This window comes from Neolamprologus multifasciatus, chromosome 19 (assembly GCF_963576455.1).
Source record: "Neolamprologus multifasciatus chromosome 19, fNeoMul1.2, whole genome shotgun sequence".
In the NCBI taxonomy this organism is placed as follows: domain Eukaryota; kingdom Metazoa; phylum Chordata; class Actinopteri; order Cichliformes; family Cichlidae; genus Neolamprologus; species Neolamprologus multifasciatus.
Window position 1 is genome coordinate 21635291 of NC_140457.1, and position 24862 is coordinate 21660152.

At 43.5% G+C, this 24862-nt stretch overlaps 2 protein-coding genes across 3 annotated transcripts; one reads left to right on the top strand and one right to left on the bottom strand.

Moving 5' to 3' along the window:
* Positions 1 to 1651: 1651 nt before the first annotated feature.
* Positions 1652 to 21747, top strand: pak6 (p21 (RAC1) activated kinase 6). 2 transcript variants are annotated; one of them, XM_085143615.1, is made up of 9 exons: positions 1652 to 8744; positions 14025 to 14273; positions 15614 to 16282; positions 16810 to 17343; positions 18097 to 18230; positions 19282 to 19408; positions 19500 to 19625; positions 19753 to 19887; positions 20235 to 21747. In XM_085143615.1, exons 2-9 carry the CDS (start codon positions 14226 to 14228, stop codon positions 20400 to 20402), a joined length of 1941 nt encoding a protein of 646 aa, XP_084999741.1. In that variant the 5' UTR covers positions 1652 to 8744; positions 14025 to 14225; the 3' UTR covers positions 20403 to 21747. The 2 variants fall into 2 exon arrangements, with proteins under 2 accessions (XP_084999741.1, XP_084999740.1); XM_085143614.1 differs by having other exon boundaries at positions 1652 to 2390.
* Positions 21484 to 24027, bottom strand: ankrd63 (ankyrin repeat domain 63). The gene has a single exon (XM_085143616.1). It carries the CDS (start codon positions 23828 to 23830, stop codon positions 22220 to 22222), a length of 1611 nt encoding a protein of 536 aa, XP_084999742.1. The 5' UTR covers positions 23831 to 24027; the 3' UTR covers positions 21484 to 22219.
* Positions 24028 to 24862: the final 835 nt, after the last annotated feature.

The following is a 24862-nucleotide window of genomic DNA, read 5'->3' on the forward strand; positions in this document are numbered from 1 at the left end:
TAATCATGAGTTAGTGGTATTTTTTTTTAGGTTTTTCTCTGATCATGTTTGACTTATCTCACTGTTTCCACTTAGTAAGTCAGAACTGTGACTTACATTACCATGCACATTTGTTTGGTTACCTCATTAGCTGGCAGGTTAATGCCACAGGCTTTGTCTAGATTTCTGCAGTGCTTGTCTTAATCATACAGATTTAAAAATGGATTTCTAGGTCATATGAAAAAGTCAGTGGATATTTTTTTCTAAATGAAAAATTACATTTGCTTTAGCTTAATACTCTGAGCCCCGGTAGCCTGCTGTTGTAATTCCTACATATTCATGCTAAACAATAGAATGAATTGAAATGCAAGGAGTTAAAGTTGTCTTACTTATGCAGCTCTGGGGCTTTCACTTTAATGACACTGTGGTTTAAGACCAGTATTGTCATTGTAAAATCTGTTTTACATCACAAGCTACTTTTACGCTATTTATCCGAGAGGAGTGCCGGGTGAGGAGTGAGGATGACATGTAAAAATAATTTCTTTTATAACATCTCCTAGTCTCTCCTTTTATTGCAATACAATATGCACTAAAATATTCCATACATACATATATAAAAAAAAGAAAATGATAATTAAATAATATCTACCTAACAGTGCAGCAGTAGCTTTCTTTTTATGTTTGTGCTAAACCACTGAAGCAAAATTGTGTGGTTCTGTGCATTCTCGCGGAAACAAGAAGACGTGTTTCATTTACTGACCTTTTGACCTGCGCAGCTTTCCTTCATACTGGGCAAGCAGAGATAAGGATAAATAAGCAACCTCAGCTGAGATAACCCTGGTAAAAATTGGAGTAGTTTTTGTGATCACCATATTTGTGCATTTTAATCTATCTTTTATTGTTTCATAAACTCAGAGGAAATCATGACTATAAGAAGACAACATACCACCACCAGTCAATATCTGTGACATTAATGCTGACAAGTGAGAGTGGAAGAGAGGGAGGGGTTGTGTCTGCCATACCCCTAACAGGAAAATCTGCCACTGTTATGCAGATTGGTTTAGTGGAGTCGTTTTTCACCTCACTTTATTTGATGTGTGTGCTGGGGGAGGGGGGTGCCATTATTTAAGCCTGTCGTAGTGCCTTTCATATCAAAATGCCATGTATTACACATATGCCCTAAATGTGGCTCACTCTTGCAGGCAGTTTCTGCATGACTTGACCCTAATACATTTTCCTTCTTCGTGCCTGGTCTTAGCTTCTGTATAAATTATTCAGGAAATGATTGTGGTAAAAGGAGAGGGGAAATGTTTCGCTCAAATAATGATGCCGGATCAGATGCAGGAGTGTGGCTGTAACTTCAGTTTCAGTGTCCCCTCACTTGCAATGATTTTGGGGGTTTTTTGGGTCACGATAGACTCGAAAGACAGTGCGAGGATGAGGATCTAAGCCCTTCTACAAGGATAGTCCCACACCCCTTTTTACAAGCATCGGTACATACAGCAACCCCTCCTCTGCCATCTGCCATCTCCCTGACCATGTCATTTCATGGATAATACATTTGAGTGAACAGCAGCGCACCGGGTGAAGTCAGCACCCTCGCGTTCTTGTGTCACGCACATTATGTGCAAAGGAGACAGAGGCAGAGAGATGGTGGGTGGGGAGGGGAGAGGAGAGGGTGGGGGATGAAAGGTATCCCAGGTGATGAGGTGTTGAAGAGCTCTCCTCTCCTTACAGTCACTGGAAACCGGCACACGGGCACAGGCACATGCTGCTATCAGTTCTTTTGCAGCCCAGTGAGGGAGTGGGAGGAGGCAGAGAAGGAGGGAAGTGATAAAGAGAGAGGCAGAGAGAGGAGGAGGAAGAGAGTAAGAGAGAAAGGGAAAGGGAGGTGGGAGGGAGTGTGTGTGTGTGTCTATAGGAGAAAGACAGCGAGCCTGAGAAGGAGAAGGAGAGAAAAGGGGGGTGGATGGAAGGAGCTACATGGTGCTGTGATATTCCTCTCCTCCTGGATGCTGCTTTTCTTTTTCATGGCTTTGTCTATCTATTGTACGGACACCCCCTCGTCCCCGGGAGCAGGCACCGGTACACGAATCAGCACTCAGCCACAGAACCGGGGATGAATCGGCCCCAACAAAGAGCCTTTGAGATGGCAGTGTGTGCTTCTGCCCGGAGGGAGGAACGCATCAGGCTTTCCCAGGCAAGCGGCAGCCTGCAGTGTGCTCTCGCTTGAGAGCCATCCCTCCTCGCCGTTGTGTGCATGAGCTTGAGAGCGTGTAGGTCCGTGTGCGAGTGTAAATGTGTGTGTGAACGTGAGCGAGCGGCGCATAATAGTGGATGTGAGTGTATGTGCACACTCGCTTCCAAACCTTCCTGGAGGAGAGAGGCTCTCCTCTTCACTGGACAGCAAGGTAAGGGGGAATGACTGATTTTTTTTTGGTGTCTTTCTCTAACAATGATTTTATCCCTCCAGAGTCCCATCTTCTCTCTTCACGGCGAGGAGAGTGGGGTAAAGTGGGGTGGGGGGCAAAAAAAAGAGGCTTAACGTCATTGATAAAGAGCAGGCTAGTGTATGCCATCGGTAGGTATCAGTCGTGGTGGAGGAAGAGAAAGAGGATGTGGAGCAAAGGCCAGTGCAGCCAGGTGCAGATGTGGTGGTGGTGGTGGTGGTGGTGGGGAGGGGGGGATACTGAGAGGTTTGCAGGATGCATTCAGTGATGGACTGCATCTCAAAAGAGGAGCCTTCACCTTCTGCTCACCCCTCCTCCTTAAAATCCCAACATTGTCTCCTCCTCCTGTCTCTTCTGTCCTCAACCCCGATTTCACAAAAAAGGATTCAGCACTCCCTAAAATGCTGTCTTTCTCAAGATGGATCACACTTGATAAATCTAGGATGATTATTATGAGTACTCTGGACACAGATGCTTCCTGTTTTTACCAGTGTGAATTCAGGTGATATTTTTAGTTGTACCAGTGCAAGCTTCTACTACTGCACATATATACATACTTCAGTAGATGGATGCTGTGGAAAGAATAGACACGATAAAGGAGACTCACACGTGATGTCTTTTCCTAGCATAAAGAAAACCTGTTGTACGAGGGGTTGCATGAACGTGGGATGCGATGTTTGCATTGTGCTGAGTTTGAGCACATTAAGAAATAAGAAATCTGGTCAGTACACTGGAAAAAATAGATTTGTAAAGTCTCTCTATTAGTCTGCTATTAGATGCTAAGTCCTCTGTGGAAATCAATCTAAGGTGAAGGTGTTTTAAAGAAGTGTATAGATTGTTTGTTTTAGCCCACTTAGCATTGCCCGTGCACTCATTGTGAATGATGCTGTCGCAGCACTTCTCACACTTGCTGCTAAAAAAAGAAATAATAATAACAATTCTACTGTTAATGCTTCCATGTGTGAGTTGAGACGACACCTGATCTTATCTGTGCACATACGGGGTAATTTGCTCATAAGTTTAGTATTGATTGAAATGTATGGGCTTTTTCAAAAATTTATTTGTAGTCTGTTGATATGTAACTGAGGCTCTGCAAGTAAAAAAAAATGTCTCAGGTCATTCATTGATATTCACAGAGGAAGAGGAAGAGCAGCCAAAGGGTAGGGGATGTGACAGAGAAGGTCTCTTTGGTTCACATACACACACAAATGCACATAAACACACACGCACAGCTGGACTTCTGCTTCACTCGGGGTGATGTGCGCTCTTCTATAAAGTCTATATTTTGGTGTTTGTCGTGTGTTGCCCATCGTGCGGGTTTACAGGCTCACAGTAAAACAAACAGACTTGAACACGCGCTTCAGGACGCCGAGAGGACAGCAAGTGATACGGACCTCTCACACACTTGATCACGGCACGCAGGTGCTGTCGCGATGCCCCAGCGACCCATGCTGGGCTCACGATTGTTTTCAGGAGCGACTGTGACATGTTCATGCTGGTGAAGGCGGGGGAGCTGTGCATTTACCAGCTTAGTGTAGCTACTGGCCACGAGATGTCAAGCACCGAGGATTAAAAAATCCTCAGAGTCCAAATTAGGACAGCATGACATGAGTCCCCCCCCCCCTCTCTCTAGGCTGAAACAGCACCCATGCTGGGTGACAGAGAAGGACAGCAGAGTTGGTGCAGATTGATACCATAAAGGAATCCGAGGTTAAAAATGGCCTGTGCTTTGTCCCTTGGAGAGACATGCTGAGGCCTTGGCTAGGAAAAAATATAAATCAAAGCCTTCATAAGCACATGCGCATACAGTAAAGCATGCGCCGAGTCCCAGTGCATCAATAAATTAGACCCAGGAGAGAAAAGTTGGGCTCATACCATTGGTCCAGCCTGATCATACGTTTCTATCAGCACAGCGTCAAATTGTTCAAAGCACTTGTGAGAGCCAAGAGGATCTTTAATTAAACAGAGTGTTGGTCACTGCTGCATTTTCTTTCTCTCCTGCCTCTAGCCCTTAGTATACATATTGATGCATATTTCCTGACGTGACAGTCTGTGGTGTTCTACTGATGTGTCAGCATCCAGATAACGTCCCATAAAATCCTGCAGGACAGGAGAAGCGTTGTTTTTACAGTGTCATTACGTTAAGGTGTTTGGAGCAGATAGAGACCACAGCTTTTACTGCGCAGTAATGTCCACACTGTTCGCTGCAGGGCAGAGCAAACTAGTTTTCTTGTCCATTTTCTCATCCGTGAGAATCAGTGCCATTATGTCAGGTGACAGAATGATGTACGTGCTGTGTTGACGCAACTGTCCTGTCCTCAGATCCCCTCTGAGGCTTGTTTACTGCAGAAAAGATGATGGAGAAAACAGTTTGCATCTTCAGAACTGAAAGAGAGCTCCTATCAGCATCATTACTTTTCAAAAAGTTCGACAAAAACGTCTATGTCTATGCTAATTTTCGCCAACAGCTTCAAATCTACAGCCATCCCCTTCAGTATATTTTTTCTCTCTCTGTCCTCCATCCTAGATTTATCCATCTTCTCTTTTTTTTTCTGTCACCGCAGCTGAGTGTCCGGACTCTCCTTTCCTCCCCCACTCTTACTGCTCCCGTCTTGACCTCTCATTTCTTGTTTCCTCCTGTCAATATTAACACAGGACAAGTGTTCCCTCCTGCTCTGCTCTTAAAGGAACTGACAGCCCACATTGTTGGGCACTGACACTGTTTTTTTCCTGCGTACTTCCAATCCTCGGGCCTTTTCCTTACTCACGCCGAGCATGAGGAAATGACAGATGAGCGTTTTTGATCGTTCACTTTCTCAGAATCTGACTTCTACCATTTTAGACTTGCACGACGAGAGATTTGAGTGAAAGCTGGCATATGATGCATCGCTGCGAGTTATGTGACATTTGAAAGACCCCAAGATATGTCACTATGAATGAACTCCCTGTGTAAATGTGGGTCATCCATGCTTAATATCTCATTTTATAAACTGAAAAGTGAAAGCACAATATGAATACAGTTGACTATCTAACCAGGAACCTATACTTCCATGGTTACATAAGGGTCTACTCTGACACTTTGCAACCTTTGCAGCCACATTTTCTTTACGGTTTCATATATTTGCATCTGTTTTATAATCATCAAGGGTATGAACACTTAATATTTATCAGCTGCAAGACTGTATTCATTATGTGTTTCACCTTGTGGGTCCTCCTGTCAGTTTGCATGTCAACATTGCAAAAGTTGGTCCTGAAGACACCGTTAACGGGAGCAATGCCGACACCACGAGTACTTTATCAAGTTTGTCTGTGGATACATTTTGGCCACACTCTGTGCAAGCTTACTGCTATTAAACTTTAGACAAAAACTAGTCCTTCACGTGCCCTTGCGTATGCTCTACATTATGTCCCTACCCCTGAGTGGAGCTTTTATCGGAGTTACAGCTACATCAAGGACTGAGAAAGTTGCTGTTTGAAAACTGGCACTATATATCCGCACAATATATCTTTAGTCATCCAAAGAGAATGTTGGTTTAGGGAAATCATACTTACTCTTCAAGCAATCCCAAAGAAAAGGAAAGGAGAAATTCTGCATATTACCTCAGAAATAAACAAACGGAGCCACTATGTGCATTCTGCCTACAGCCTTATTAGCCTAAAGACAACAGCTAGTAGCGAAATTAAACATGGTACTGCTTTCACCTTTACAGTGTGCTACACTCGTTTAAATCAATCTTCAGAAATTAATCTTTGCAGAAAAATAACATAACCATCTTTTACTCCATTCATTTTGCTAATTGACATGATTTAATAAAACCTTCTTGGCAGCTGTAAGATCCCTCTCCTCGACCCCCTTTCCCACTTTGTAAAAAAGAATTTTATGACAGCTAACATATCTTTTGTCCATTATGTTTTACTCACAGTATTTATTAGAAACATGTCTTTGACAAAATTGAATGTGATTGCTTTGGTGATTTCGGTGCGTCTTTGGGAAGTGGATGTATATGCTGACACGCCGAATAGGCTACTTTTTTATCTACGTTTAAGTTGAATCTGGATGATACACGTTAGCAGGCATTACACTGTTTTCCTTGGGCTTTCATGCATTAATGGTACTGCAGTTTTTTCAGGCAGTTGAATAAGTCAGCTGTGCTGGTTTGCGGTGCAGACACAGTCCATAGGTTTCTTTTCATATGATTTCTTTTTAGCAAACATCACTTGTGCTAAATTCAAGGTATTTCCAAATAATAATGGATGTTCCACTTCAAGGGATAGCTCTTCACCTTCTGCTGTGCCGGACATTTCAATTTAGTTCTTTATATGTCTTTTAACATAGGATTACTCATCCAGAGTTTAAGATTAAGTTAAGTGTGCAACACTACTAGGGTGCTAGCCAGAATGCATTTAAAGCCGACAGTCTCTTGTTGCATGCTACATGTGAGCTACATTTGAGAAAGAGAAACTTCAGACAATGTCCCAGGCACACCGACTTATTAGACTTATTAGACGCAGTGTCAATTTGATCTTGTCTTCAAGTAAATGTTCAGTAAGTGTAAGCAATAAACAATTCAGGTGTTTACCACAGGTGTATAAAATCAAGCACCTAGCTATGGAGTCTTCCTTTACAAACAAGATACATGACCAAGTTAGTTCGTGTAATTTCTTCCCTCTTAGTTATTCCACCATCAACTGTAAGCGCTTATGTTACACAGGGGAAGCATTTCAAATTCAGAGCAACTCAAGCAGCAGCCTACTTGAGGTTACAGAGGGTCGCTGAATCCTGATCCAGGATCTTTGTCCACACGTCAGACCTAGCACCCTTCTTTTGGCTGGGAGAGTCTAAAGGTGCTAAAAGCACAAGTGGTCTGTTCCTCAAGGAACCATAAATAAGGGAGTGACTATGAAAAGATGTGATGCTTTTCTTTATGGAAGAAATAGCAATGAGGACATTGACACTGATACTTTTGAACCCGCATTCTACTTTATACGGAGATGTTATTATTGGTATTATCATTATTACTGTTTTAGTTCATGTATGTAGGTATTCCACAGAATTGATGGCTTGCTGGTTGCACAAAAGAAAAAGTCAAGACGTCACCAAAGTTTAACCATCTTTGAATAATCATTGCACAGTAGCTATTTTAGTCTGTTCAACTGCTAGTGTTAGACTGACACCCCAACAATGTCATCTCCAGTGCAGTGCAGCTAGCATGCCTGAAGAAACAAAACTGTGCAATCAACCAAAGCCACATTTGTGCAAAGAATGACTTTATGGACCTAATAGATTCATGCCGACATTCTCCAGCATTTCTTATATTCTGAGTGCTTTGTCATGCATGATGTATCAGAGTGCTAGCGTCTTGTTATTCCGTGTCGTTGAATGCAGCTTATTACATCACATGTAAGGTCTTATTGAAAGTCCTTCCATCTTTGCAGAGGTGACTTCAAAGAGAAAGACATCAACGTAAATCATAAACACTGCTATTGTACTGTCCAGTCACGTCCGGCGCCTTGTACCTTTTATGCCCTCAGACGGTGTGTGTGTAAGTGCATGTGTATGTGTTTTACAAAGCACAGGGAAAAGATGACCATCCAAGACCCCCACCGCCCCCTCGAGAGGCAGTCTCATTACACTCAAAGGGCAAAACGGTCATCATAATGAAGCTGATAGAAGAGCAATCTCTAAGCGCTCTACACTGCACTGTAGATTCCAAAAGCACCATTTAAGACCTTGATGCTATCTATACTATTATGAAATAGATGTAACCCCCCTCCTGTAATTCAGTATAGCTGGATTATGCTTATACATGCATTGACAAGTGCAAAAACAGGATTACCTCATCTCCATCGTCTCACACCCTCACTTCACCATTTGACATGAATCCCGTACAAAATAAACACCCATCTAGTGCGGGAGAGGAGGGGGGGAAATGATGCGTCCTAAAATTAGATCAGTGAGGGACTGAACACCACTAATCCTGCAAGCACAGTCACCTGCACACTCATTACATTTTTTTGCATGCACGCCAACAAAAAGATAGAAGCAGAAATCAGGGCAAATAGGGAAAAAAAATCATTTAACAGAGCTGGGAGCACTAACATCGAGCAAATCCAATATCTCTCTTATCTCTCGATCCCCTCCCACTCAACCGGAACTCCTGCTTGGGGTGATCTGAACATGAGAGGAAGAAAAGCATGCTCTCTCTTCTTCTGTCATGTTGTCTGTGGGGCACATATGGATTGCTCGGTTGAATTTCTGGATGGTATGAGAGGCCAAGCCACTCTGCCAGGTGAAGAAGTTCCATCCAGTCAGGGGTAAGGCTATGATTGGATATTAATTTGAGCGTGGATTGGGAAAGGGATTAAGTGGTTACTTTCTGCAGAAAAATAAGTGTATTTTGCATGCGTTAGAGAATGTGCAGGCTGTGGAGTCTTTCTTTCGAGGTTTATGTTTAGTCAGACTTCAGAAATACTTATTGCAAAAAGATTTTTGCTGAGTTTCAGTGTATGAGATCTTATTTCTCAGTGATGGGATTTGTGAGGGTTTTTTTTTAGGTCACGCATTTGGATTTGTTTAATTTGTTGCTCCTGCATTAAGTTGTGAAGATGAAAAACACCTCATGTTACACAATTTTAAGAGTGACCTCATCCTGGCTCTCCTTTCATGTCTGTGACAGCAGCTGGCGGAGTTTTGCATCAGCACATTGATAGATTCAAGAAAAGCCACTCAGGCATAGGGTCAAGTCCCTGCAGTTTTGAGGGATGTGACTGGAAAGAGATGGTGGACTGTGCAAGTCAAGCTCTGTGGAAACATATTTTAGGGCTTAGAAATCAATAGCATATTGCTATCAGGACTGTCATATGCCCGGCAGAGTCTGAGAGGTCAATCTAAGGCCAGTCGCATATGATTAAAGCTTGTAAATCAATAATTGTATCAACTTTTTAAATTAATTCTGCCCAGGAATGAATCAAGTATGCATGTGTGTTTCTTCTTGTGTCTAATACCACAGTGGTTAGTTTGTATTTCCAGAGTCTGCAGAGGGGAAGAGTGGTCAAGTATGAATAATGAATACTGTGATATATTCTGTTCTCTGCTGTTTTGAACTGATGCAACTTGATGAAGTATCATAAAAACCAGCTGCTCTTTTTGCAATGGTACTGTAGCAGTTTGCATTTTACTCAAGCGAATATTGATTGGTATGCATATAAAAGAATACGTGAGCGTAAATGTGTAAATATTTGTTCGGGCAATGCCAGCATCGGCATCTTTAACAGCTATCTAAGCAAACAGCCTCTCATGCAGTGCAAAAATTAAAAAAAACCCAGACAGAGATCACAATCTTCTATTTTTGCAGCTTGTGTTTTTTTGCAGGCATTTTGTATTCAAAAGGGGCCACAACTGGCACTTAAAAGCCTTTCGGTGTCTCCAGGAAAGAAACTGGGTCCCTGTCTCTCTAATATATCCACGTTTGACTGTAATCTTGGCCCCGACTCCTCTCACCCCACCTTCTGAGAGCCCTCACATCATAATGTCCCTGTCAGATAGAATTAAAGTCCTTCCCAGCATCACATTATGTACATAGGGAGAGCACAGAGTGATGCGTTTATGCAACACTTAGCATATTAGCCTTGTGATTGAATTATCCTTGGCGAGTGTCACGTCTATTCTAGCAGTCCTTCTGCGCCCCCTCCTTCCCACCTATTTCATCCTACCGCTCCCTTCCTGTAATGAAGTGGAGGTTTAGCTGATGTGACCAGCGGGCCTGACTTACTTTTACCTTGCAGCGATGCAGCAGGGCGTGTGGCGTGGGTTAGTTACCAATACATCTCTTAACAGGCGTCATTGATGCTGATTAGAGCCATGCTGATCCGAGGGCGGAGGTGGAAAGAGGAAAGGCTGCCAGTGTGATCGCCTGCTGGTTTGCAGAGGGCTGAAAAGCTAATTTTCTCAGCTCCCACTATTTCACAGTGCATGATGGGAGATAGTATCTGATCCTCTCAGGGTACCTTGTAGGCCTCTGCATTGGCTATTCATTTCAGGGTGACTTTTTGCAAAAACAAACAAAAGTTCTGTGAGGATTTAGTTGGCCACAGAAGTGCTTTGAGCTTGACAGGTCAGGTTAGCCTGCTATGGCAGTAGAGTGTTTGCTGTATTAGCTATCTTAGTTTAGCATGTCAACATTTGGTCATTTGCACACGCGGCTTGAAAGATAAATACAATATGGACATACCCATATATACCCATTTTTTGTTATTACATTTTGAAGCCTCGGTTTTAATGTTTTGTAATTTTTGGAGACAGAACTAAGCACAAACCATAACCTGATGATAGCAAGTTTGGCTAGCAAGTTGCGTCCGTAGACCACATACATGTAAAGAATAGAATTTCCCTCACCAAAGTTGGAGCACAGACTTCTTGGACGTGGTATTATTGCTTCAGACTATGCATTAATTAATGCTACAAAAGGCACAGACACTACAAACTAGGATAAGAGGTCCAGATTAGTTAAGGCCTAGGAGATCCCTCACTGTCTTAACTAAGACCCATTCAAAGCAGCACCACTGCAATAAACCATAAATTTAAGCTTTAAAGAACTTCAACTCTTACCTCTTGAAAGCCTACTCGGAATAATCCTTGAAGCTCTCTTCTGAACTGTGTGGTTTCGACTTGTTTATAGAACAAGATATCTTGGGGTTTTATAAACGTAGTTAATGAGGGTGGTATCTGCCTTTGTAGCTACCATCAGAAAAAACCCAAAAAATATTCTAATGGTCTTCAAAACACATGCTCACTGATATACACTGAGGTGTCAAAAACAGTCTTTAAGGGTACAGGGAAAGTATATAAATGTTGTGTTTGTGGGGGAAAAAGTTAAATGGGTGACAAACATTCAACCCTGTATATGTCTCCCTCCCCTCACCTCCAAAGTACAGGGTGGGCCATTTATGTGGATACACCGTAATAAAATGGGAATGGTTGGTGATATTAAAGTCCTGTTTGTGGCACATTAGTATATGTGAGGGGGCAAACTCCTCAAGATGGGTGGTGACCATGGTGGCCATTTAGAAGTCGGCCATCTTGGATACAACTTTTGTTTTTTCAGTAGGAAGAGGGCCATGTGACACATCAAACTTATTGGCAATGTCACAAGAGAAACAATGGTGTGCTTGGTTTCAACGTAACTTTATTCTTTCATGAGTTATTTACAAGTTTCTGACCACTTATAAAACGTGTTCAATGTGCTGCCCATTGTGTTGGATTGTCAATGGAACCCTCTTCTCCCACTCTTCACACACTGATAGCAACACTGCAGGAGAAATGCCAGCACAGGCATCCAGTATCCGTAGTTTCAGGTGCTGCACATCTCGTATCTTCACACCATAGACAAATGCCTTCAGATGACCCCAAAGATAAAACGGGTCAGATCCTGGGGGCCATTCAACTGGCCCACGACGACCAATCCACTTTCCAGGAAACTGTTCATCTAGGAATGCTCGGACCTGGCACCCATAATGTGGTGGTGCATCATCTTGCTGGAAAAACTCAGGGAACGTGCCAGCTTCAGTGCATGAAGAGGAAAACAAATCATCATGTAGCAATTTCAAATATCCAGTGGCCTTCAGGTTTCCATTGATGAAGAATGGACTCACTATCGTTGTACCCCATATACCACACCAAACCATCACTTTTGTTGTTCCAACAGTCTTGGAGGGATCCATCCAATGTGGGTTAGTGTCAGACCAATAGCGGTGGTTTTGTTTGTTAACTTCACCGTTTACATAAAAGTTTGCCTCATCACTGAACAAAATCTTCCAATTATTGTTTTGCCTATTCTGCAAATTCTGTGCACCGATCTGGGTCATCCTCGTTGAGATGCTGCAGTAGCTGGAGTTTGTAAGGGTGCCATTTGTGAGTAGCTAATATCCGCCGATGTTCAACTAATGCCACTCTCCAGTGACATGCGGCGAGTGCTACGCTGTGGGCTCTTGCTGAATGAAGCTAGGACAGACACTGATGTTTCTTCATTAGTGACAGTTTTCTTGCGTCCACATTTTGGCAAATCCAACACTGAACCAGTTTCACGAAACTTAGCAAGCAGTTTGCTAACTGTAGCATGGGAGTTGGGTGGTCTCGTAGGGTGTCTTGCATTGAAATCTGCGTTCACCAGATATCAACACAATTTCGATCAGCTCCTCACGTGTTAACCTCTTCGACATGTCAATGGCTGTGAACAAAGAGAAACTTGTAAATAACTCATGAAAGAATAAAGTTACGTTGAAACCAAGCACACCATTGTTTTTCTTGTGACATTACCAATAAGTCTGATGGCCCTCTTCCTACTGAAAAAACAAAAGTTGTATTCAAGATGGCCGACTTCTAAATGGCCACCATGGTCACCACCCATCTTGAGGAGTTTGCCCCCTCACATATACTAATGTGCCACAAACAGGACTTTAATATCACCAACCATTCCCATGTTATTACGGTGTATCCATATAAATGGCCCACCTTGTAAATGGCTGCCCCTCCCTGAGCCTGGGTCTGCTGGAGGTTTCTTCCTGTTAAAATGGAGTATTTCCTTCCCTCTGTCACCAAAGCGCTTGCTCATAGGGGGTCGTCTCCTTGTTTGGGTTTTCTCCCCATTATTGTAGAGTCTGTACAAAGCAATATAAAGCTTTTAGCATGTCCAGCACAAAGCTAGAGTTAACAAATACTTAAATCAGGACGGATGTAGTGGACTAAGCAGCAGACCGGCACTGGCATCCCCCTCGCATGGCTAGCTGAGACGGCTTCCGTGCTGTGAGCTATTTTTTTTTAAAAAAAGTATTAATTCCAATCAAGTGACTTAAATGTGAGTGATTATCTCCCCTTACAGCTGTGCAGCCGAGGAAATGAGATGTAATGCATTTAATTATTTCCCCCCCACTTGAATGGAAAATAAAGCTGCATATACAGTAAACCCGAGTTAGTGGCTCAAGAAATACAGGACCATCCATCTGAAGATTAAGTAGTTGCCCTCCCTGCAATCAAGGGCACACAAGCTACTAATTAGGATGGGATATGAAAACGGTTATAAAAAGGCTTTGAAGGATAGCCTGCCAGAGTATATTTATGTCTGTATATATGTGTGTGCATGAATGTGTGTTGTACTTATTCTGCTAATGCACTGAAAGCCTGTGGGCGCTGGCCAGCCCAGCCTCGTGCTCATCAGTAAAAGGGCACAGAGAATGAATAAGCCTTAATTGACCAGATATCCTTCATTACACATGTGCTTACAAATCCATTCGCTCTCCTTGGAGCTCTTCTCTGTGGCGCAAGCTTGTGACAGCCAGCAAGGCAGTGTGGGACATCCACGTCCCAGGCACAGCTATTAGATAAGCCATTTGAATATCTATATTCTCTCATGTGGAAGAATCATTTGTTGGCACATTTTATTTAAATGAACCTGGAGTAGTGGGCAAATGAGAGCTCTCTAATCATTGTGGCACATGAGTTTTATTTGTATTCAAATATCTGGTTTACAGTTACTTAAATTTGTGCTGAATGTGATGTTGGGCGCAACTTCTTTAAAGATGATTACCTTTTTCCTACAGGGACATTTTGAAGCAGACAGGCTGCTACCCTTCTGGACCTAAAGATGTTTCGCAAAAAAAAAAAAGAAGAGGCCTGAGATATCAGCGCCCAAGAATTTTGAGCACCGAGTTCACACCTCTTTTGATGCTAAGCGCGGCTGCTTTGTGGGCCTGCCGACACAGTGGCAAAGCCTGATAGAGAACCTGCGAAGGCCCAAACCCATGGTGGACCCTTCCAGGATCACAGAGGTGGAGTTGAGACCAAAGAAGGTAAGCTATTTTGCCCTTTATTGATTCTCTGTCCTTACCCTGAGGTGACTACTAATGAATGGCGTGTGGCGTTGATTCCCATTAAGTTGTAATGAGCTTCATTCACAGAGAAATATGTGCTGGTTGCGTCAGTGCAAAAGTATTTGTGAGCGCTGTCACAGAAAATGCCACAATCCTCTGATGGCCACGTGGAGAGCTCTCTCCCCTCCCCATCTTTTTGCTTTCTTATCTATCATGTGGCTGAGCTAATGACCCTGCTGTGTACACTGACTGTACAATGTTGAATACTCATAGGGGCCACAAGATTTATTACTCCACGCAGGCAATTAATAATAGTCCATTGTGCCTTCCCAGAGATGTCAAGCAGAAGGGATAAAAAGTGCAGGTACAGCAAAGGAAATGCCAGTGAGTGATAAAGCCTGCAAATCTCAGGATTTCTGTGCTTCATTGAACACACCGTTGACGCTTTTTATGGTTCCTCCAGAAAATAAAAAACCCACAAACATTTCGTTAAGTCTATGACGTGATTGTTATTAGTGCTGTGAAATATGAGAACAGTCATTCCAGCATTTAGGTCACTCGGGTCAGTCAGCATGGGTTTAGTGTCATCAGAAACACAGAAAATCCTAAAAGCTAAAAATAGAAAAATAAAGATTCAGCATATTTCAGATTATTTCTACATGATGAGAAGACAGTTTCATTTTTAAAAAGCATGTGAAATTGCACAGAGGCTATTATCACCTGCCATTCCCTCCTCACAGCGAGGTGCTACAGTAGGTGAGATGTCATCTGACCTCTACCCCCCCTGTGCTGATGTAATGGCATTGAGCCAGAGAAATGGGAGAGGCAGTAGACTATAACTGAACATGACTCTACCCTGAGTACGACTACTAAACTAAACCACCATGCAGTCAGTGTTACATCAAGCCTGTTCTGGCAAAACATCTAAAGATTGTCTGATGATTTTATGTCAGGGCAAGCTTAGGTCATTTGCTTTTGGTTGCCTGCCAGTTGTGCATACCACGAGAAAGTTCATGAGCGGTTATCTCGACAATCTGAAAGCATGTGAGCAGTTGTAAAGGCTCTTTCTTTGTGTTTCGCTTTAAACATTTGCGAAGTATATTTGTTGGTGTATTGTCAGATTCGGCCACTGGGGAAAATAAATTCAAGTCACCATCTTTGTAGAATGACAAAGATGTCCTTTACAGATTCCCAAGTCTAAATTTAACTCGCCTTTGAGCAATGATTATGTCACCCTCATTCCTCTCTGTCCAAAATCCTTCTGTAATGCCATCATGGCTTGCAGGATGTGATACAGATAAATGCTTCTCTCCTTTCAGACCATTGTGCGTGGGAGCATGATCGGACACGGAGACTACATCGCAGCCATGATCAATGACATGAGCCGTCTGTCTGTGACCAGTTCCAACTCTTTGCGGAAGAGCAGCCCTTCAGCCAGGAAGAGAGCCCAGTCTCTGGGAAGGTTGGGGGAAGTGAACGAGGGAGACACTTACCAGTATGAGGGTCTGACCCAGGACGACGACGACGATGAGGAGGAGGATGCGGGTCAGGAACAGTGGAGGAATAGGGCCAGGAACATCCACAGTGAGACCAACACCCCCTACTTGGGCATGAAGAAGAGTATCACTCTGCAACCTAATGGGATTTTGCCCAAGGCCACGTCCACCTATGAAGTCGGGGTCAGCTCTTTCGAGGGCCCATCACATCCTGCTCAGTCCCAGAACATCCAGATGCCAAGTCATGGGGCTTATATGAGTAGTGATATGGGTAGTCCTCAGGAGAGAGTGATATGGAAGAGAGATTTCCAGCTGTCAAGGGGAATGCCAGCAAATCAAAGGCCTGTAGCTTGTTTCTACAGCCCTGCTATGACGGTACAACCACCCCAGGGAGATCAAGGCACAGTCACCACAGAACTCCGACCCAATATACCAATGTACATGCACCAACAGAACAGCCCTGGCAGGCCGTTCTCCTCCTATGACCTGAAAGTAAGCCTTTGCAGCGATTAAGTGCACCGATAATACATTATTTATAGAATACACAATATATGCATATTTCTAATCCTATGTACATCATTTTTTAACTACTCAGCATGTTTCTGCATGAGCTCTGAATACATTAAATAAAGTTATATTTTGCTGTCAAAAAACCATCACGGATCATGTTAATGCTTAGGTTGTGGAACTTTAGTGAAGCAGCTTATTGATTGGCTTTTTCACTAAAGAGGATTAAAGTTCTGAGTTTGAATCTTTGGTTTAATTCTAAACTTAAAAATAATGAAAGTGGGTTCATGGTGCCAGTAGGGTTGTAAATGTTGAAGGAAGAGATCTTTGCAGGACACTTGGGGCCATAAAACAACACATCAGTCACATCAGGTGAAGTGGATAAGGAGGGAAAGTGAAGAACTTGATTTACATTTAGTTTTAAAGTGGGTCAAGAACCTTAGGCAGGTGGCCAACTGCCTTTCAGTTCTCTCTTAATTTTCCTCACCCCATTTTTCTGTGTTATTGTGCAGGGAGAATCAGCAGTGAGGTACCACTCTGGTTTCCTGCCCACCGGCACCAGCAGTCCTCTTGTGGGAGGCGTCAGACCCCAGCGGACTGTTCGCTCCTCAGCCAGCTACACCTTGGGTCTGTCTCCTAATATGGGACTGAGGCCCAGTGGACCAGACCCCTTTCTCAGACACTCCGGATGCCCCAACCCTCCCTATCCCAGACAAGACAGCCCTTCCCAACCTCGACCTTCACCTACAGGCTCATTAGCCACCAGTCCTCCAGGCACCTGCTCCCCTGCCTTCAGACCCCCGCAACACCCCTCACCCAGACCGCCACCGGACCCACCTAAGGTGACACATGAACAGTTCAAGGCGGCCCTGCAGATGGTGGTGGACAAAGGCGATCCCCGCTCTTATCTGGAGAACTTTGTGAAGATCGGAGAGGGCTCCACAGGGGTGGTGTGTATCGCAACAGAGAAGCACAGCGGCCGGCAAGTGGCGGTGAAGATGATGGACCTGCGGCGGCAGCAGAGGCGAGAGCTACTCTTTAATGAGGTACAAAAAAATAATCCAACATACAAATGCAAATAACTCTAAAATGTACCGAGAGTCATTTACAGCAACATATCTCTAATCTTTGTTGTTTAGACTGTGGGAAAGCAGTTTAGTGATATCAGGGCATCAAAGAGAAGTCAGTTGCTTCATTTTAAGTGCTAAAAAAAGCACTTTAAGTGAGTTAATCCCTATGTTAACACAGCTTTAAAGTAGGGAAGTGTTTACAGCCTGGTACGAGAAAAAAACAGAGTCGGTCTCTAGAGTTAATTTTGCCTTTCATAGCAACGTTTGAACATTTTTAATGCAGTTATCTGACAGCTTTGGCTGTCAAATGCAATAAAAAAACAAACAAGTCTAATATTTTATTAGTATTACTTATCACTAACTAGTATCTGATTCTGGGTGACACATCCAATGGCTTATTAAGGTTAAGTGATCACTTGTATTCAAATATAATCATATCTGACAAAAACCAAGAGGCTTCGAAAAGGCAGCTGACACACAGTGTGCCTTTATAGAGTCCAATATTTTTATGCACATCTGTCATTTGGATGTATTTTCCAGTCTGAACGAGTAGCACTGATGTCATCATCTTTGTAATCTTTATGGAGTTTTAATGAACTATATTTCTGCGTGGCGGTGAATTCCAATGACAGAGCAGCAGTCATCTTTACTGCTGGAGAACCAATAAGTGGCAACATTGTTTGTTATATTTCTAAAGATTATACCACCAAATAATGTTTTGTGCTGCAGGTGGTCATCATGAGGGACTATCAGCACAGAAATGTGGTGGAGATGTTTAAGTCTGCTCTGGTGGAGGAAGAGCTGTGGGTCATCATGGAGTACTTGCAGGGTGGAGCACTGACTAACATTGTTTCTGAAACCAGGTGAGAACGCCATTAAATATCTTCATCCACAGAAGAAAAACAAAACAACAACAACAACAACAAAAAACTGTATTTCATTGATTCCATATGGAACTTATATTTTTTAATAACTAAATCAGCCACAAGAGGGTAGTGTGGTATCAACTGGTGAGTAATTGATGTTCCTCCCAGGAGTGCAAAACTGTCATCAAGTCTTCTCATGCACGCCACGTCTGCCGCTTTCCTCCAGAGAAAAATAATAATACAGTAAAATAATTGAATTTGTGTGTGTTTAAATGCCACATGGAAGGCTGATTTTGGGTAGAAATGTGATCCCCTGACGCTACGACATACATCAAAAAGGGAGAAAACATATTGACCAGCAGCAGGGAGCTGAAATTTATCAGGGTGTATTTGTTTGAGCTGTCAATATGGTTTATATTACTAACAGATGGCTGGCTCAGTCTCCATAGGGTGACCTCAGGGTTAGATTGTTTGACTCAAAGGGATGGAAATTTTCCTCTCATACCAAACGATATATAAAGTGAGCCAGCTGTCACTGTCACTGCCACTGCTGGTCTAAGCCTAAAATAATCAGGATATTGACACAACAATCAAGATCAAGAGTCCTTTGTGTATGCTGTTTCTCCAGGCTGAACTATGATGTCAGATTATTTTAAAAATCCACCCAGTTTTAATCATTTTATCTTATATAGTTTTAGACAGTTTTTAACCTACAATGATAGCTGTGTGTGGGAGGAACCTTACTCTGTAAAGTAATTGTTACCTGGTGTTATCTGTGAAATGTCGTTTTGCTGCTCGACTCCAACTGTTTATGCTGCACTTGAAAAAATATCAAAGGCACATTAGCATCACGGCAGAACGGGCGTGCTTCATTCGTCACTCTGCTATGTGGGAGTTGTTGTTTTGAACCTTGCCTACTTTATCGTTGCCTTTAATGTGCGGTGATTCATGAAATTCAACTTTAAGTCCTGTTGATTCGTCATAACTAGTAGTGTAAAAGTGTGAAATGTTCATGTAAATCTGTGCGTTTCTGTGTGTTGTGCTGCAGGCTGAGTGAAGAGCAGATTGCTACAGTGTGTGAAGCTGTGCTGCAAGCCCTGGCCTATCTCCATTCACAGGGAGTCATTCACAGAGACATCAAAAGTGACTCTATACTACTTACGTTAGACGGAAGGGTATGAAATGTTTCTTTCTTTCTGTCTCCTTCTTTCTTTTTCTTTTTGCTTTCTTGATTAAAATTAAGGAAAGCGTTTTTTTTCCTCACAGGTCAAGCTTTCAGACTTTGGCTTCTGTGCACAGATCAGTAAGGACATCCCTAAGAGGAAGTCTTTAGTGGGGACACCTTATTGGATGGCGCCTGAGGTCATATCCAAGTCGCCATATGGCACCGAAGTGAGGAGGCACACATTCAGTTTGCATGAATACCACTAGTGTAGCACTGATTGCCAACAGAAGCAATCTGTGCAACAGTATGAGACCTGTTAGACATTTTTTTTCCTGTGTCGTGGTTTATTTCCAGGTCGATATATGGTCGATGGGCATCATGGTGGTTGAGATGGTGGATGGAGAGCCGCCATACTTCAGTGAAACCCCTGTAGCAGCGATGAAGAGGCTGAGGGATGAGCCAGCTCCTACTGTTCGAAACGCCAGTCAGGTACGAGAACAGACGAACGCAAGCTAGCAGCATTGATGGTCCAGACTGAAGTGTCTATGCTGGATGCAACACAATTACACAACCATATCACTGCAATGATTTATTGGAGTACAACTATATTATGTACTTATACGTACCTATTATGTTCCTATACACCTACACACCTTTGGAGTCGCAAGCTCGACCCAGTAACGGTCCTGTCTAGACCCCCCATGCTAAAAACCAAGCCCTGGAATGGCGCAGCTACGTCTGTGCGCAGCGCAGACGCAAGCATATCACTACATGTTGTACTCTGTATGATTGTTTATGTGACAAATAAAGGTTGTTTGTATTTCTTCCTGGTGCAGGTCTCCCCAGTTCTTAAAGACTTCCTGGACCGTATGCTGACTCGAGACCCCCTAGAGAGAGCCAGCGCCATCGACTTGTTGGAGCACCCCTTCCTGCTGCAGAGCGGCTCACCTCAGTGCCTGGTCCCACTGGTGGAGCAATACCGCAAGCGCATGTCCCGCTGCTGACCCCACAGGGCTTCTGGTCCCCCAACACCCACCTTCAGTCTGACCCGTCCAGGCCTCAGAAGAGGACAAGCAACTGGGGTCCAACTTCAGCTCCCAAGCCAATGGGCTATCAGCTCCAGAGGCGCAGACCCAGACAGCATTTTGCTGTCGGGGTAACGGCGGCAAGTTTGGTAGACAGACACAGCATGGTCTCGGGCATGAGAGAAGCCTCTTAGGAGCGAGTTAAAGGCAGCATGCGATCCCTCACCTCTCAGCTCGGTGCGATCCGATTATCGATTGGTTTCCTGTAACATTCAATGGGATTCAACACAGCACAATGTGGTGCATATCAAAGTGATAGCAAAAATCAATATTCCACATGACTATATGTACATGTGCTACTATAAAAATCCTATATAGTGTTCATAGTGGGCATTATTGCTGTGTAAAGCTTTTAAAGCTGGTGTTTAGGCTCAAACCAGAGTAGCTCATTGTGACATTATTAGGCAGGGATAAAGTTACCTCTGCACACTCACACTCTGTAGTGGAAACTGGACAACAATCTGTCAATCCACACTCTTTGCATGGCCAAATGGAGGCACACCTGGCCTGATGTGAATGCTTGAATATGTACGAAACAGGGATGTGAAAGACAATTCTCCTTTTATTAGCATAACAAATGGGTAGATGAAAGCCCCAGCTGCTACTATTGGGCTACTGGAAAACCACCAATTCCATGTTTCTCTTTTTTCTATTTATTCTTTATTTCAAAAAGGTATTGTTGGTCGTTTGTATGATGTGAAGTTGCAAATAAGGTTTCATTATTAGGTATGGACTTGAACCATGAGCAGATAAATTAATAATGTAAATACTGAATATTAGGATCTTACACCTGCTGATTCACTGCAGTAAATTATGTGAAACAAATTCAAAATGTTACTTTTCTTTACTGAACTGTGACTGTGTAGTTGGTTTTTTTGTCATGTGTGTGTGAGAGAGAGAGCGAGAGGAAGCGCATGAATGTGTGAGGTTTCAGCGTTCGCTTCAACTCTTTGTATTGTGACAGACTTTTTAAAAATCATAAGATTTATGTGTGTGTGTGTGTGCGTGTGTGTGTGTGTTACTCCTGAAGATGTGTGTGACTGTATTTGCATTTGTTTGCCTAGATAAAGCACACAGGCCTGGCATGTGATGCTGCAGGACGTCGACCTGCTGAGAAACACTTTGCACATAGTCTTTGTATTCTGACACAGATACATGTTGACATGTTTCATGTATTTCTATTTCTGTGTGAAGCATTCATGAAAAAGAGAATTACACATTTTAATTTTGTACAAATCAATAAATGATGCATACTGAAGCGGTATCCATTTAAGTAACTCTGAGTCCTTTTCGCACATGCATAGTACAGGATGAATGAGCCGGTCTTTTAAAGTGTTTATTACATGTTGAGCGTGAATCATACAGTGCACGGTGACTGAATATTTAGGCGAAATACATTTCTTCTTCTTTTTTTATTATAAACACAGAAGCAATATCAAATACATTCGATTTCAGGTCATATAAATCTTATACATGTGAAACAAAATATTCATTTTCAGCAGCTCACAGACTGAAATCGGGTTCATTTGTAAAGGATTTTAAACATGGGTTAGCAAAATTGCACTTTATACAGCTTTTATTGACAGGTATTGAAAAACAAATAAGCTGCAACAAAAGCGAGGAATCATTACTTCTCTCAGTATGTAGGCGCTACTGCCGAGCAAGTACCAGAAGTTTAAATGCTGTTAAAAAACATCCACTACCAGCCAATTCTGCGGTTTGACATTGTCCTTTTTCTAGTCGAGGGTGGACTGAGACGAGCAGCTTTCGAACTCACACTTCACTCCACTGATGCTGTCGACGCTCGGCTGACTGTTGACCTGTTGGTGCGTGTGCGAGAAAGGAAAGGTTTCGGAGCGGGACATCCGACCCCTGCCATTCGAGGAGCCCGACGAGCAGTCTATGACCATCCTCATAAATTCGGGTGCAGTGAATCGCCGTAGCAGTCTGGTCCCCAGGCCCGTGAATCCCGGGGTACGGTCGGGGAGCTTCCCTGACTCAATTTCTCCCCTGGCAGGAAGTAACTTGTTGTGTCTGGCAGTCGCACCAAAGCTGCCCCTTTTCTGCTGCTCTCTTCTGCTCAGTGAAGCCATATCATTAGCCTCTTCATTCTTAGCTTTGACATTCTCCTCTGGCACTCGTGCAGGCTGATTCTTGCTGTTTAAAAGAGGTTTTGGCACTGAGACAATTTTGTCAGCATCGTTTGTCAAGCCCTGGGTGTTCCCATGACAGTCCATCTTATCTATCAGGCATCTCTCATCCTGCAGTGAGGCTCTCTTTAATTTGCTGGCTGACAGGCTCATGTCACGCACATCACCCTGATAGGACTGCTTTCGGCTGCTCAGAAGGTCCAGGTTAAATGACTTTGCTTTGCCCCAGAGAGGAAAACTCGCTGGTGCTTGCTCTGGAAGTCCAGTGTCTCGGCTGACATCTTTCTGGCTTGGCTCAGGAAAAGAGTTCAGTGTTTTAGTCCCCCTTAGCTCTCTAAGGTGGCAGTTTTGCAACTGCTTGGCTGTGAAGAGAATGCTTTGATCCCCCTCAGTTTGGCTTTTCTCAAGTTGAGGAGGCAGAGCCCAGCTGTGGCGATGGTTTTCCTCTTGAGATTGGCTCCTGGGACATCGAAAACGGTTCCACACTCCATTGCCGTCGCCAATTTTCAGCTGTCTCTGAAATACCCGAGGCAATTGGTCTTCATTGTTTAACTGTTTGGAGAACCTCTCCAGAACCTGCCTGGGGAGCCTGCGGGGCAGACGGCACTCACCCTCCTGAGTGGTACTCGCATCAACAAGTGGATCATCTGTAGCAACACTTCTCCTGCAAGGAAAGTTCAGAATCTGGACGCACTGACTGTGCCCAAAGAAGCTGGCAACCTCAATGGCTGAGTGGCCAGCATTATTGGTCCTGTCCAGCCTCAGTCCCAGTCTTTTGAAAGCCCTGACCAGAAACTCCAAAACCTGGCTTTGCCCAGAAAATGCAGCATACATGAGGGCACTGTTTCCCCAGGCATCAGTGATATCAGGGTCAGCATTGAACTGAACTAGAAGTTTGACCACGTCCAGGTGTCCCATTTCACATGCATGGCTCAGGGCTGTGCGACCGTCCTCATCCTGGCAGTTGACATCTGCCCCTTTTTCCAGCAGCAGCCGGGTGAACTTGGCCCTGGTCCCAGGGTCTTGCAGGCAGACGGCATGCATGAGCGGGGTGCGGCTGTTCTCCGTCTTCGAGTTGATAATGCGTCCATCCAGTGCGTCCAGGATGAAGCGTGCAAGGTGGACTTTACCGCCATGCATGGCATCGAGGAAGGTCTTAGTGCCAGAGCCCTGGCGTAAATCTTTTGGCCGCATCATCCTACAACAACTACTTGCAGTGCTGAGCCTTCAAGTGAGCCGAGAAAGAGAGATGGCAAAAAGGGAGAGGAACTGTGCGGCAAGTTCTCCGATACTCACTGCGTTAGAGTGAGCGCTTCACCTCAGAGTAAGACTCACAGAGGAGCTGCCAGTGTTTTTATACCTCCCTTTCCACATGCCCTCCCCACGTTACCTAGGAAACAAACGTCTGAGGACCATTATGCAGTCGCAGCATCCATTCAGCCCGAGCACTCTCTGCCTGGAGAGAAATATATGCTATTTGAACAGAATAATTACTCAAGGAGAAAAACATGGCCAGCATTTACCATGTGAGGTCTGTGGGGTTAATTTAAATGCAGTATTTTCACTTTTGTTTGTTGCAAATAAACTCAATCGAGAAAATTTTGCTGTTGACAGAGCAGTCAAAATAAAAAGGGACTCATGTGATGAATAGTGCATTATGCTCATATGTAAATGTCCCATTTACATGCAAGACTATACTGTATCAGTACACTTAGCAAATGTTTGACGGAAGATGAGACAGGCTTTGAGAGATCTATTCACTCTGTTGGTGTGGGGGTATGTTAGCAGTTATCCTTTTTTTTCCCTTGAAATAATGCGTCTATCCATCCATCCCTCTCTGTGTGTTTGTTCACAGTTTGCTCCAGCCTGCCATAATGAAGTGCAACAAGTTAAAGTTATTCTCCTCAATTGTGTGAAGACTTTTTCAAGGTTTCATGATAACGGCCTTGCCTGAAGGTATTTTCTTGTCAAGGGAAATAGTAAATCCGATCGAATCTACAATAAAAACACTGTGAAAGCAACATTAAATTTAAAAAAACAAAACAGAAATTGCTCAATGTCAGATTCAGTCCTCTCAGTGACTCGAGTCCCTTTAATCATACAGATTAAGACCACTGTTTGTTTAAGGATTTCAGTGTGATTATCAATCTCCTTTTGCAGTAACACTGAAAATAACAATCAAAAGCCCACATGATTATGAACGGCTCCCCTAAATATAGCTATGTCAAA